The 14459-nt window shown below is 45.0% G+C and overlaps 1 protein-coding gene across 1 annotated transcript in view; it reads right to left on the reverse strand.

Moving 5' to 3' along the window:
* The window catches only part of LOC146073365 (vomeronasal type-2 receptor 26-like), a 56482-nt gene that overhangs the window by 16317 nt on the left and 25706 nt on the right, over positions 1 to 14459 (reverse strand). The window contains exons 3-5 of the mRNA XM_083180543.1: positions 12053 to 12216; positions 5659 to 5950; positions 2936 to 3322 (exon numbers count right to left, since the gene is read on the reverse strand). Coding sequence (XP_083036669.1) covers positions 2936 to 3322; positions 5659 to 5950; positions 12053 to 12216 — 843 coding nt within the window. The remainder of the gene's footprint in view (positions 1 to 2935; positions 3323 to 5658; positions 5951 to 12052; positions 12217 to 14459) is intronic.

Consider the following 14459-nt stretch of genomic DNA (forward strand, 5'->3'; position numbering starts at 1 on the left):
GCAGAACACGAGGACATGCACTTACACTAGAGGGAGGAAGGTACAGATGGGAGACATTCCTCACAGGAAGAGGAGCAGCAGAACACGAGGACATGCACTGACACTGGGGGGAGGAAGGTACAGGTGGGAGACATTAGTCACAGTAAGAGGAGCAGCAGAACACGAGGACATGCACTGACACTAGAGGGAGGAAGGTACAGGTGGGAGACATTCTTCACAGGAAGAGGAGCAACAGAACACGAGGACATGCACTGACACTAGGGGGAGGAAGGTACAGGAGGGAGACAATAGTCACAGGAAGAGGAGCAGCAGAACACGAGGACATGCACTGACACTAGAGGGAGGAAGGTACAGGTGGGAGACATTCTTCACAGGAAGAGGAGCAGCAGAACACGAGGACATGCACTGACACTAGAGGGAGGAAGGTACAGGTGGGAGACATTCTTCACAGGAAGAGGAGCAGCAGAACACGAGGACATGCACTGACACTGGGGGGAGGAAGGTACAGGTGGGAGACATTCTTCACAGGAAGAGGAGCAGCAGAACACGAGGACATGCCCTGACACTAGGGGGAGGAAGATTCAGGGGAAATCTGAGGAAGAATTACTTCACAGAAAGAGTAGTGGATAAGTGGAATAGCCTCCCATCAGAGGTGGTAGAGCAGTGGCGTAACTATAAATTTTGGTCCCCCCCTGCCAAAAAGTTTGTGGCGCTTCCCAGCTCCTCTCCAGCGTGTTTCCCCAGCGTGTGATGTGATGACGTCACACACATGACGGTGAAGCTGAAGCAGAAGAGAGGAAGAGAGACCAGCATACACTGCTGCTTCCCTTGACTCCGACGCATCCCAGGCCACCCTAGCACGCCCATCCACCCGCCCATCCTGTACACAGTAACCAATAGCTGGCTCTGTGTACAGTATATTAAATCAGTGGGGGGATTTGTCATCTCTGCCATGGCTGCACCCGTGATGTGGCTGACTCGCCTCCAGTGCTCAGTCAGTGGACAGCGGCAGGCAGCAGCATGTCAGTGCGTCAAGCAGGTGCTGGCGCCCACACAGGCCCCACTGCTCATCTGAGGAAGCCGCTGACTAAGGAGAGGCGGGGAAACGTGTCATCAGCCCCTGTTTGTTCACACGAGAGGCACGAAAGGCACTGCTGTGGGGGACCTGGAAGCCGGAGCGTTCTGGATAAAGCTGAAAAGAATTCCACCAAATCAGCTGGGAACACACTCAAGGCAGAGCCAGCAAATACTCCCCAAAGTGGATTACAATTATACAGCATCACACAAGCCGCAGAGCTTAAGTATACCCATTTGCTTTCTTTCTGCTTATATGTGCCAAATTGTCACTAACTCTAAATAGTATGGCTGACTGACTAATCTTCTAACAAACTGCTGAAAGCAAGTTCTGTGCAGGCAGCACAGCATAATTTGTCAACTAACAGCCTTCTGACAAAAAGCTTGATTTCACTCTAACCCTGCTAGAAAAAGCAATTAACCATATATATGCTTAACCAAGCTGGAATTACGCATTATTGAAAGCTGCTCCAATGTTTATTTATTTTTATCATTATATTTTTGTTATTTTATGTAAAATGCTATGTATTGTATGAACCCCACCGGCCGGTGACCTCTTTTATAAAATTTGTCTATATTTCTAAGAGATTTATACAAAATAAACAAATTTAAAATTTTAATTTCTTGGGTGATTGAGTGTCCAGTCTGCGCTGTCTATTTGTGTATATTTTTGCTTTTTGAGTTTAAGAAGGGCTGAGTATCCCTTCTAGGACAGCAGCAAGGACAATCACTAGCCCTATTTGTTTTCCTGCGCTTGGTTTATAGCTTTTTCTGATGTTTAAAAAGGGGCAGACTAGATGGGCCAAGTGATTCTTATCTGCCGTCAAATTCTATGTTTCTACGACTTCCAAAAATACTACATATTTAGAGTTTGACAGATGGAAACTTCACCATCTACAGATAGTGCTGATCCCTGTCCTGGGTCAGGTCCTTACCTACAGTATGGGAAAGAGTCCTTGCTTCCAGAGAGGGATACTTTTGAAAACCTCCCCTGTATAAAAATGTCTAAGTTCGGACAGCATCTGGCACTACCACTGAACTTAAGATGCTATAACAGAGTCTATATTAGAGTCTATATGTCAATGGAAATAAGGAGCAATGTGCGGCCAGTATAGACTGGGAGCATTACCAATCTTGTGGTTGCCCACAATTAACCTTGTGGTTTGTGTAAACTGACAGATCCTACCCATAGACTTCAATGGGGGATAAGGGCTTTTACACCAACACTAAAAACTAGTCATGCATTTATGGAACATTTAAGCCTTCATTAGCAGTAACCCAGTTGAGGATCACTACAAAGAATGTGTCATATCTCAGTCAATGCCACATAAAATTACATTAAAATTTTGGGCAGATTAACAGCTTACCACAATATTGTAAGGGGTCATTACTATAGTACTTTAATAACAAACCTACATTTACATACCTGCCATGGTTTAAAGTTCAAAATGTCTTCACAGCTCACGTTAACAATTGCTCCTCTTGATTTGCAGTTCTTCAGGTCCTCCAGAGCTTTGGCCACAACATGGACAGCAGCGTAGAACACATGAAGAAACCGAAAGCTGCTGGTGTAGCTGAAACTGTTCTTGATGCTCTCTATACTCTCGGCCCCCGTGCACTTTTTCACCGCAGGGTCTGAAGGACCGGTTGTGTTTTTCTCATACAGAAACTTACAGTTGAAAACTTTCTCCCAGTATAAGTTCACCCAGGACTCTGCTGAAGAGGGACGGACCTTGGCAAGGTAGTCACTGAATCCCGGGATCACTCTATTGTTGGTAACAAAACCAATGCTCCCTGCTAAAATGTGAGAAAAGCTTGAAGATGAGAACAAATTAGTCATGGACCAACCAGTATTGGAGACAAAAATCTTCCCTGTGATGTTCTGTTTCAACATTTCAGTCATCATAGTAACCAAAAGAACATCGCTGGAGAAGACAATTACAACTCTAACCGATGACTCTTTGATGACCTTGACTATGTGGGGGGCATTGCGGTCTGGTTGAGATAAACGGATGTATTCCGTAAAGGCCACACATGCTCCAGCTTTCATTATCTCTTCCCTGATTGGCTGAATTCCCTGTAGGCCATAATCGCTGTCCACAGCCACCAGACCGACCCAGGTCCAACCAAAGTGCAGAATAAGCTTAGCCAGTCCCTTAGATAGTTTCTTATCGCTGGGAATTGTCCTGACAAATGAGGGATAATTGATTCTATTACTTAGAAGAGATATAGTTGATAATGCACTGATCTGGAAAAGAACCAATAAATGATCATTTTTATAGCAACAAAGATGTTGAAAGATCCAGAGATAAAAGTATTTCAATAATTATCTAAGGACAACATTGTGTGAGGAAGGTTTAGGGACTAGGGGAAGGAACTTGTTTATGGGTTAAAAACTGGCTACTTGACAGCGAACAGAGAGTGGCTAAAAATGGTGGATTTACAAATTGGATAGCAGTACTAAGGGGTGTACCCCAGGTTTTGGATTTAGGGCCACTTCTATTTAAAATATTTATCAATGACAGAGAGGAAGAAATATTAACCACATCGGTGGTATGCACAGAAAATGTCTGCAAGAGCTGGCACCCGAACACATGCCCACCCCCCACTAACCCCCCCCCCCCCCATCTGAGCCACCTTGAACCTCCCTGATCAGCTGATGCCAGCAGCAGCCCCAGGAGAGCAGGGGCTGCTGCAAAAGAGAAGCTGGCAGTATTTCAGGGCCAGAAAAATCCTACCCTGGTAGGTTTTCCTGCTCCTCAAAAACTCACCACTCAAGTTGTTAAGCAAAGTGATTAAAACAGGACAAGATGTATCCATGCTCCAGAGGGATTTAAACAAACTGGACGAGGGGGCAGATAAGTGGAAAATCCAATTCAATGTTGACAAATGTAAGACTATGCATCTTAGGAGACATAGAGTGCTAGCTACAATCTTAATGGGGTAGAGGTAGGAGCATCAGAAATGGAAAAGAACCTAGGAGTGCAAATTGATTATACACTTGGGAGCAGTGCTCAATGCCAAGCAGCAGCAAATAAAGCCAATAGGATCACAGTTACCTCCCCTTCTGCATTCTGCAGGAGACTCCCTGACATAGCAGCAATCTCCCTCTCTCCCTCATTAGTCTAGCAATCTCCCTCATGTCACCTAACCCACATTACACTGTTACATCATAGTTACCTCCCTTCTTGCATTCTGCAGGAAACTCCCTGACATTGCAGCTTTTCCCTCTCTTCCTCATTAGTCTAGCAATCTCCCTCATGTCACCTAGCCCACATTAAACTGTTATATCATAGTTACCTCCCCTCCTGCATTATGTAGGAGACTCCCTGATATAGCAGCAATCTCCCTCTCTCCCTCATTAGTCTAGCAATCTCCCTCATGTCACCTAACCCACATTACACTGTTACATCATAATTACCTCCCTTCTTGCATTCTGCAGGAGACTCCCTGACATAGCAGCAATCTCCCTCTCTTCCTCATTAGTCTAGCAATCTCCCTCATGTCACCTAGCCCACATTAAACTGTTATATCATAGTTACCTCCCCTCCTGCATTATGTAGGAGACTCCCTGATATAGCAGCAATCTCCCTCTCTCCCTCATTAGTCTAGCAATCTCCCTCATGTCACCTAACCCACATTACACTGTTACATCATAATTACCTCCCTTCTTGCATTCTGCAGGAGACTCCCTGACATAGCAGCAATCTCCCTCTCTTCCTCATTAGTCTAGCAATCTCCCTCATGTCACCTAGCCCACATTAAACTGTTATATCATAGTTACCTCCCCCCTGCATTATGCAGGAGACTCCCTGATATAGCAGCAATCTCCCTATCTCTCTCATTAGTCTAGCAATCTCCCTCATATCACCTAGCTCAAATTACACTGTTACATTTTTGGGGAAAATGAATGAGAGATACAGTAGATACATTTACATTGAATCATCAGCACCATTTCCCAGCACTTTACCAAGTATAGTACAGATGGAGCGGGCATCATCCTTGGCCGGTGCTCGCCAGATCCCTTGCACTGGCGAGCGCCGTCAATAGAGACTGGGACGCACGTGCGTCTCACACGCACGTGAGTTCCAGTGTCACGGCGGCTGGGCAGCGTCTCCCTGCCTGTCCCCGCTTCAGGGAGATGCTGCCCAGTTCAGGGGGGGTCGGTGAAGCGAGGGGGACCGGCAGGGGAGGCGGCAGTGACCGGCGGCAGGCTCCGTTTGCAAAGGGGCGCGCGATCCCACAGTACATCAACAGTCGGTATTTAATGCACCGACTGCCGGAAAATTTGGCAAATTGTTGGAAACGGACGGAGATTGTCAGAAAACGGCTGTGAAATTGACAATCTGCGTCCGTTTCCGACAAAACAGACCCTTTAATGCTGTGATTAACGGCAGCATTAAATAGGTGTGTGACGATATGTCGGAAATATAGCTACAGATTGAATACCCCCCTAAGCATGCACACTGTGGTCTTTGCTATTAAAAGTAAAATAAAAATGGCAGTTTGACATTCTTTGTTAAATAAAAAATGTATATATAAAAATATGCTAATAAAGGGCACAAAATTATTATATATTCTTACCTGAGGGTATCTGAAGACTCCTAAAATATTGGCCACCATCATTGAGTTTGCAGAAAAGGTAGATCCTATAACCGCACTGAAGGCTGATCGTTCACGACACCGGTAGTTGGGGATGGCGGCCCCGGACTCAGATAACAAGTGTAAGGCTCCTTGTACCTCATAGTGCGCCACATTACACGTCTTATACAACTGTAGCCCTAACGTCAGGTTGCTGAGAATGTTGGGGTTCCTGTTAATCTCTTGTATGGTAAACTTTATGGCTAGAAGTTGTTGGTAAGTGTCCATCCTAAATCTTTAGGAGAGAAATAAATACAAGGTACTGTAGGGTACAAAATACAGTTACATAAACTGAACAATGCAACGTAAAAAAAATATGGTACTCTTTACCTAGAATGGCACCCACGATTTTGATCTTAGGCATCGCAAGGTAAAAAATCACGTCGGTCGCATCGCATGCGACCAAAAAATCGAATGCGATGTCACCGACGCGATTACCGCGATTTTACATAGGGAACAATGTTAAATGGGCCACAGACCCCAAATAGCCACCCTGAAGTGTGAAATGGCCCCCCAATTGTTACGAACCCCACGATCAACGTCAACCCGAAGCGTGGCGAGCGCTGCGAGCCCGCGAGGGGCGGCGGTACGCGTCCTCCGACCTTTTCATACCCCCACTATCCACGTCGGCATGGAGTTGAGAATAGAAAGTGTATGTGCGCAGCGAGCCACCGAGCCCGAAGCGTGGCGAGCGCAGCGAGCCCCGCGAGGGGACGCGGACACCTGTGAAGGTATCCGCGTCCCCTCGCGGGGCTCGCTGCGCTCGCCACACTTTCTGTTCTCGACTCCACGCCGACGTGGATAGTGGGGGTATGAAAAGGTCGGAGGATGCGTACCGCCGCCCCTCACGGGCTCGCTGTGCTCGCCACGCTTCGGGTTGACGTTGAACGTGGGGTGGCGTTAACAATTGGGGGGCCATTTCACACTTCAAGGTGACTATTTGGGGTCTGTGGCCCATTTAACATTGTTCCCTATGTAAAATCGGGTCAATTGGGCCATTTAACATTGTTACCTATGTAAAATCGCGGTAATCGCATCGGTCGCATCGCATGCGATTTTTTGGTCGCATGCGATGCGACCGACGCGATTTACATTTTAACATGCATTTCTATGTAAAATCGCGGGCATCGCATGTGTCGCATCGCATGCCATTATAACGGCATGTGATGTACATGTGATGCCCGCGATGGGCGCCGTTCTAGGTAAAGAGTACCAAAAATATTTATAGACACTATACCAAGAAGAGCTTTCAAATGTTTCACTAGAATCTGTGGACTACAGCTTCACAATCACACCTGAGCTCAGGACTCCTTCCAAGTGGGGTGGTCAAGACATTGGAGTTGTGCAAATTATAATTACAATAACATATGTCAGCCTTCCACCACCAAGGAGACACCAGGAGATACCTTGTGCAACAGTATGCTCCTGATTATTTAAAAGCACACACAGATTGCAGACAATTTCAAAGAGAGTTCTTATCCATTCAACCATCTATTAGTATATAATTCAACATTTTTGCAATGCGGACAGTGCCAAAAGCCTTACTTGTACTTATCTACAGCTCTCCTTCATCTATTACTTTAGTCACCCAGTCAAAAAAAGTCAATAAAGATTGTTTGACATTATCTCCCCTGAGTAAATCCATGCTGTTTGGGTTCATGTAAAATGCTGAATTTGAGATAATCTGCAACCTTTTCTTTTAAGATCACTGGTTGGTAGTTGCGTGTGTCTTCCTTGCTTCCACTTTTGTGCAGTGGTACAACATTCATCCCCTGGAAGTGGAATTTCAGTATTCTGGAATTGGAATATCTCCTGTATCTAGTGACTGGTTAAATAATTCTGTTAATGGTGCTATCAGCACCCGTTGAAGCTCTTTTAGGATGATTGTATGTATCCCATCTGGCCACATTGATTTATTCACTTTAGTTTTCAGAATTCTGTTAGGACCTTCTTCTTCTGTAAATATACTTATTTAATTTTTATGACTATCACTGCAAATTTACTGTGACCCCTTCTCTCTTTCAGTAGTGATGTGCTATTATATTGTCTCCCTCTGGGAGAAATTTAGTAAGAATACGAATTCAAGCTATTCGTATTTGCAAACGAATGACATCGGGCAGATTCATTCAAATTTTTTCGTATCCCAATCCAAATTTACTAAACTCCCAAAGTGGTGTCCTTTGTGACTTCTGATGTTGAAAACATTGATATGGTTTCGTATTTTTTCCATGCGTATTCGTATTGTTGTTGCAGTACCTCTTTTGTAGGACTAAAATACGTCCGTCCGTGAATATGGCTGTATTTTTTGCATGTTGTTTTCTCATTTATGATTAGGTACAATTTCCCAAACATGGCAGTGACTTCTCACAGCATATATATATATATATAGAGGGATACTGGAGGCGGCGGCACTCAGAAAAAAGTAGACACAAGGCGGTTTTGTGTGCCACCTGCAGCACCTATATATATATATATATATATATATATATATATATATATATATATATATATATATATATATAACACCCCGGCGAAAAAGGGTGGCACGCCCTGACACCCTTCATATTATTGTGAGAAGCTGGATATCTAAGACACTCACTATTTGTAGATTCTCACTTGCTGAGTGCTTGTTGTGGGCAAGGAGTTTACTGGAGTGGAGAGTTTGCATCGGAGGGGGATCTTGAAGGCCAAGAAGGTAGGTTTGCGCAGAGGATCCTAAAGATGGATAATGGTAATTCTGGTCTCGGATTGGTAAATCATCAGCTGTAGAAAGGTCCAATAAGCTGGTAATTGTCAGTGAGAGGCTCGTCTATGGCAAACCTACCTCCTTGGGCTTCAAGATCCACCTTTGTTGGGGGACAAAACCAATGCAGACAGTACTAAGGGCAGAATAAGTTGTAATGTCTGCAAAGCTATATTAATAAATGGATATCTTACAATGTTTGTATCGTGATATTGTATCAAAACCAAAAATAATGGTCAACTTTTTCATCTTCACTATAAAAAAAAAATTGACAATTTTGATAAGGTTTATTTAACAAGGGTGTCTGTAGTGCATTTTAAGTATTATTATTTTTTAACTAAAAACCAGATTCCTTTAAGTGCCCATATCCAATATTGCATTAGAACAGATGTTTCTAACATGCTGGCTATTGCAAACCACAGTAGTGTTAAGATTAATACTCCTAAAAATATAATGTGTTCAATTTTGTGATTTGAATAAAACAGCAACTAATGTTCTTTTCTCTATTGCACAGTGGCTGAAAACATTGGCCAATTCCAGGCCATTGAGGATGAGGAGGAAACATATACCCTCCACCTCTCTGCAGTAACGCCCCCCTCCAGCCACTTCATCGCATTAGCCGTCACCAACCCTAAGATTCAGCCCGGAAGCAATGGACCAAAAAAAACAGTTCCCAGGGTTGTTTTTTTTTTTATTTTGGGGGGGGCTTACACCATGCAGCCAGCCGAGCTGCACTTAACCAAAAGTCGGTTAATATGCAGTGACTTGCCTGCAAAACCACCAAATCTATAGGTAAACAAGTCACCTTGTGGGGGAGGTGTGTTCTATGAATTCTCTACATCGAGAGCACTAATGGTAGCCTGCATCCAACTGCAAGCCACCATCATCAGGCTGATAGAGAACCAAGGCCAATCTACACAAGAGATGACCAACACTCTCACTCAGTTGCTACAAAATCAAGGCTCTTCGGCATCAGAAACCTCTGGCTCGACTACTCCCAGTAGTCCCTGTACTGCCTTCAGTGTGTCGATCCGTAAGGCCAAGAGGGTCACAAGACACCCGAACAGGTTCCTCCACAGCCAGAGGCAGAAGAAGGAGAAGGCCAACTACAAAAAGTGCCCCCAAATGTTAATGTCACATAAGGTGACTATCATTTCTATGGGTTTTTCTTTCCTGTTTACCTTTTGTCTACATTGTTGATGCTAAATATTCGTGTATGCATTTTGTATGGTTTTCATTCTAAATTAGCAAAATGAAATCGTTACCAATTAGTGACATTTATTATGTGCACTTTTATAAACAAAAGTATTTTGTTGGCATGTTATAAAAATGTGGATTACATTATTTAAAGTAGGATGTTTTTTTTTAATAATACCCCATATTTGTTATACAAGAAAACATCCAAGTATTTTGTAAATTATTGGTCACATTAAAAGGCCGATTCTGGATCACACAGAGTGATCCCAATTCGGCCCCTGCCCCAATGGTCAGAGTTGGCGCATGCGCAATTCTGCTCACGGGCCAACTCCGATGGCGGCAGCGAGTTACACATTCAGCAGGCCATTAGCTGTGGGGAGGGACAGGGGCGGTGCCGGGGGCGGTGCTGGTGGTGGCACTGGGCCATAGGAACACGAAGCGTTTTATGGGCATCCTCATGAAAACACCCAGCATTCCCATCGCGTGGCCCGATGACCTGTCTTCATCCTAGCTCCAACCAATAAAAGTCATTGGAGACTGGCTTTTATTAGCAAACGCATGAGGAATCATTAGATGGTTGGCATGCGAGGGGATGTGTATTCGTTACATATCCCCTCACATGGTTGCAAGGGGAAACGGTTGCGGGGGGGGGGAGGTATTCAGCGGGCTGTCTCTCTGGTGCATGGTATGAACCAACCAGAAACAGGCCCTACAGTACATTTGTTAAAAGCAAATTTGTGTGTTTACCCATACCACTATATTAAATCAAACTTATGGTGATTTCTCCTGATTACTGGACGGATATGTGCATAGTTTGTCATGTGTAAATGTTGAACACGTGTTTCACCTCAAAGTAAAGGTGTATTTTTAATTCATATTTTTTTTTATGAATTTCGCTGGTTTACTGCCTAAATACATATGTATTTCACAATACAAACTCATAGTAAATTTGGTTTTTCATTTGAAGTGTATGGAGAAATCCATTTGTATTCTTTCAATGGTGTATTCAATCATTAAACGAAATTCGGTTCGATTTACATGCCGTAAAACCAGCAAAATATATATAAATGTCAATGTTAGCAAAATGATCTCACCGGTAATTTACGTTGTAAATCATCACATCAACTGAGTTTGAATACATGTGATCGTACCCATTGGTACATTTCCCCCTCTGTCTGTAGTCTTATTATTCTGCCTTTTGTTTTTCACCTTTCACTTATATACCTAACACTAATCTTGCCTTCGTTCCCCACTGACTGGGCCATTTTCTCCTCAGCTTGTACCTTTGCACATCTGATTACCCTCTTAACCCTTTCAGGTCCAACATCTGGTCAGATTCAACAGCCCTAGCGCTAGTAGCCGATCCAATGGTGAGCCACTTTAAAATACGAACATTAACATCGTTCAACATTCAATGTAGTCCATTTTTTAACCTGAATGTCAACACAGTCGACATGGACACAGTTGGAGGTGAACCGCAGCCCCTCGCTTTGCTCGCAATGCGTCGGGCACGGTGCCTCGCTGCGCTCGGCACACTATTTTATTCTCCCACCACACCCTAGTGGATGGTAGGGCATGAAATACCACCTGTCGGCATATGTCGGCTCAAAAAACTGTGAAAAACCCCATGTCGACCTTTTGACTGTCGACCTAGGAATTGTCGAACTAATGACCTGTCGAACTAACGACCTGTCGAACTAATGACCTTTCGACCTAGAACCATGTCGACCTTTTCCTATGTCGACATTTTCCATGTCAACATTTTCCCATGTCGACCTAATGGTGTCAACATAATGACCGTCGACCATCATGCTGTAGACCAAATGACCGTATCCACTTTGATACACAGTTCTGCTGCCTTTTTTATTAAATTTTTAAATGTTTCCCACCTCTCCTGAGTTCCTTCCTAAAATCTAACACCTTTGTTTTTCTATGGGATGGGTCGGTCTTTGTCTTTATTCTGAACCATACTGACTAATGACCACCGGATCCCAGATTTCCACCCGCTTTTATGTCAGATATTCTGTTTCCATTTGTATTAGGCCCAATTTTGTGTCTTTGTAATTGGGCACCCTCACTGATTGCTGGGAGAGCCCACTCACTGGCAGGTTAAGGGTAGCCCCCTGTCTGCGCAGCCCAGCTGCAAAGCCAGTCACTGGGCCACCATCATGTGACATCACGCAACTGCAGCACACCCCTCAAAGGACAAAACCTGGTGTCATGGCACCCCCTCTATTTGAGGCTGTACCCCTACTCCCATGGCCTCACTCCTTTCCTGGGCACGGCAAGTGCCGCTTACAGGTTAACAGAAGATGAAAGGAATGGGCATGTATATTATTTCCTTTACACATCCGCAACAGTAACTGCAGCAGTTATACCAGGTCAGAGGTTACTCACGGTGCGCAGAGGATTCTGGGCGGTCTCTCTTTGAAGGAATATTTTTGGTAAATTGCATCCATAAATATAGGGATCAGAACTCCTATCATGATATCTCCAGGGTCTATCTGCCCCTCTAGTGCCGGGACATCCAGGCGGCATCTCTGATCCATTGAACAAATCAACTGAAGAAGGATAAACATGGTCATAATCCAGGTTACAGAAGAGAAACTGATCATTTTATTTGTTGTCATTCCCTGTAGACGAGATCAATGTCAAGTTTACTATGTTACGCCAATGCAGCCGGGGCTTACACAGGGTTGGTACAGTATCTTGGCAATACCACTTTGCTCTGCAGGGAAAAGATTTATGTGATATGACAATGTAAAAATAAAATCAACTTGTACAGTAGTTTCCATGCATGTAAACAACATCCTGTACATTACATCGGGTGTGGTATAGGACTCCGACAGTCGGGATCCCGACTGGCCAGACTCAGACAGCATGGCGAGCGCAACAAAGCCCCTTGCGCTTGCCATGCTGTGGGCACGGTGGCTCGCTACGCTCGACACCTATTCTATTCTCCCTCTATGGGGGTCGTAGACCCCCACAAGGGAGAATAGCCGGACGCCGTCGGGAACCCGTCTCTCAGTGTTTTAACAGTCAGGATCCCGATGTCGGGTAAATAAATATCTGGATCCCGATGGTTGGGACCCCGCCCGGCACCCCATTACATCATGATGTGGCTTGGTGTAAACTTGCTCCTTTATTACCCCTTTTTTATTTTGCTGATAACTCCGTATAAACCATTGCGAGAACCATGAGGGTAGACAAATAGGGTGCACCCATGAATAGTTTTCTGTCCTCTGAGTTTAAAACCCCAAAAAATGCATTTAGAAATGGTCTTGGTAAGTGCTATTTTAGCTTCTGTAAAAGCCGGATAAGTGTTTCTGGGGTTATGGATGGAGAGTTAGGAAGGATCAATCCACTATGTAAGTTGGGGTTACAATTACTGCCTGAAATTAGTGATGTAGGGGGAAATTTACCAATATGAAAAACCTAGTTTTTCGTATTAGTATTTTCCCTACGACTGCATACGACTGTTTAAGTCGTATGCAAAGTCGTGTTCTGGAGGGGGATTTACAAAGCAGTCATATATGACTGCTTTGTAACCCTCCGATGTCGTATTCATTCGTATTAGCTGGCCATATATACGGCCGCTAATACGAATTTTTCCAGCAGTCTGCACGGACCAGTCAGATCCGTGCAGGCTGCAGTGTATAAAAAAAAAAATAGAAAAAAAAATAAATAGAAAAAAAAAAACAGCGTGGGGTCCCCCCCACAGCTGTAACCAGCACCAGGCTGAAAGAGCCGGGCCGGTAATTAAAAATCAGGGAACCCGACAAATAGGGGTTCCCCGATTTTTAACAACCAGCCCCAGGCTCCAGGTCCGGGGCTGGTTCCCAAAATACGGGGGACAAAATGACTAGGGGTTCCCCGTATTTTAAGAACCAGCCACAGGCCAAACCAGCCAGTAGGGTAATGTCACAGCCGGGGGACACTTATGATATAAGGTCCCGTGGCCAAAGACATTAACCCCCTGACCGGTCAGCCTGGCCAGGGGCCCTGGGGGAGTGGGGACCCCCCCAATGAAGGGGTCCCCCCCCTCCAAGACTTACCTGACCAGGCTGAAGCCTGGTGCTGTCCCCGGTGACCCTGGGCTGTGGTCACCGGGCTGAATAAAGTGTAAAAAAAAGAATAAACTATTGTCTAATACTGGGGAACTATGAGTCCCAGCAAGCCTCCCCCGCAAGCTGGGACTTGGAGAACCACAAGTCCCAGCCAGCGGGGCATTAAAGGGCCCGCTGGCACTTGTAGTTCCACAGTATTAAAAATAGTAAAATAAAACACACTGACACACACTTAAAATAAAACTTTAATACATCCAAAGCAAAGCCCACACATACTGATACTTACCTATCTTCAGCCCGTAGGTAGCCTTGGTCCTGATGTCCTGGTCTTCTGGTCCTGTGTCGTCTTCTGGCTCCATGTCGACCGTCGCTGTCGCTGTTGCCGTCCGGGTCCGACGAAAACCATGGAGGAAGCTGTGGAAGGAAACCATACTCACCTGTCCCAGGGCGACGTAGTCCAAGGGGGTCTTGGCAAAAAAACAAACCGAGAAGCCGAACCAGGCGAACAGCTGAGCCGCACGGTACTGTGTGTACATTGTGCGGCTCCGCCCCCGAATGCCGCTATTGGCCGCCTTGCGGCCTAGCTGCTCCTGATTGGCCCTTTAATGCCCCGCAGGCTGGGACTTGTGGTTCTCCAAGTCCCAGCTTGCGGGGGAGACTTGCTGGGACTCATAGTTCCCCAGTATTAGACAATAGTTTATTCTTTTTTTTACACTTTAATCAGCCCGGTGACCACA

This window comes from Crinia signifera, chromosome 4, assembly GCF_055691185.1.
Source record: "Crinia signifera chromosome 4, ASM5569118v1, whole genome shotgun sequence".
In the NCBI taxonomy this organism is placed as follows: domain Eukaryota; kingdom Metazoa; phylum Chordata; class Amphibia; order Anura; family Myobatrachidae; genus Crinia; species Crinia signifera.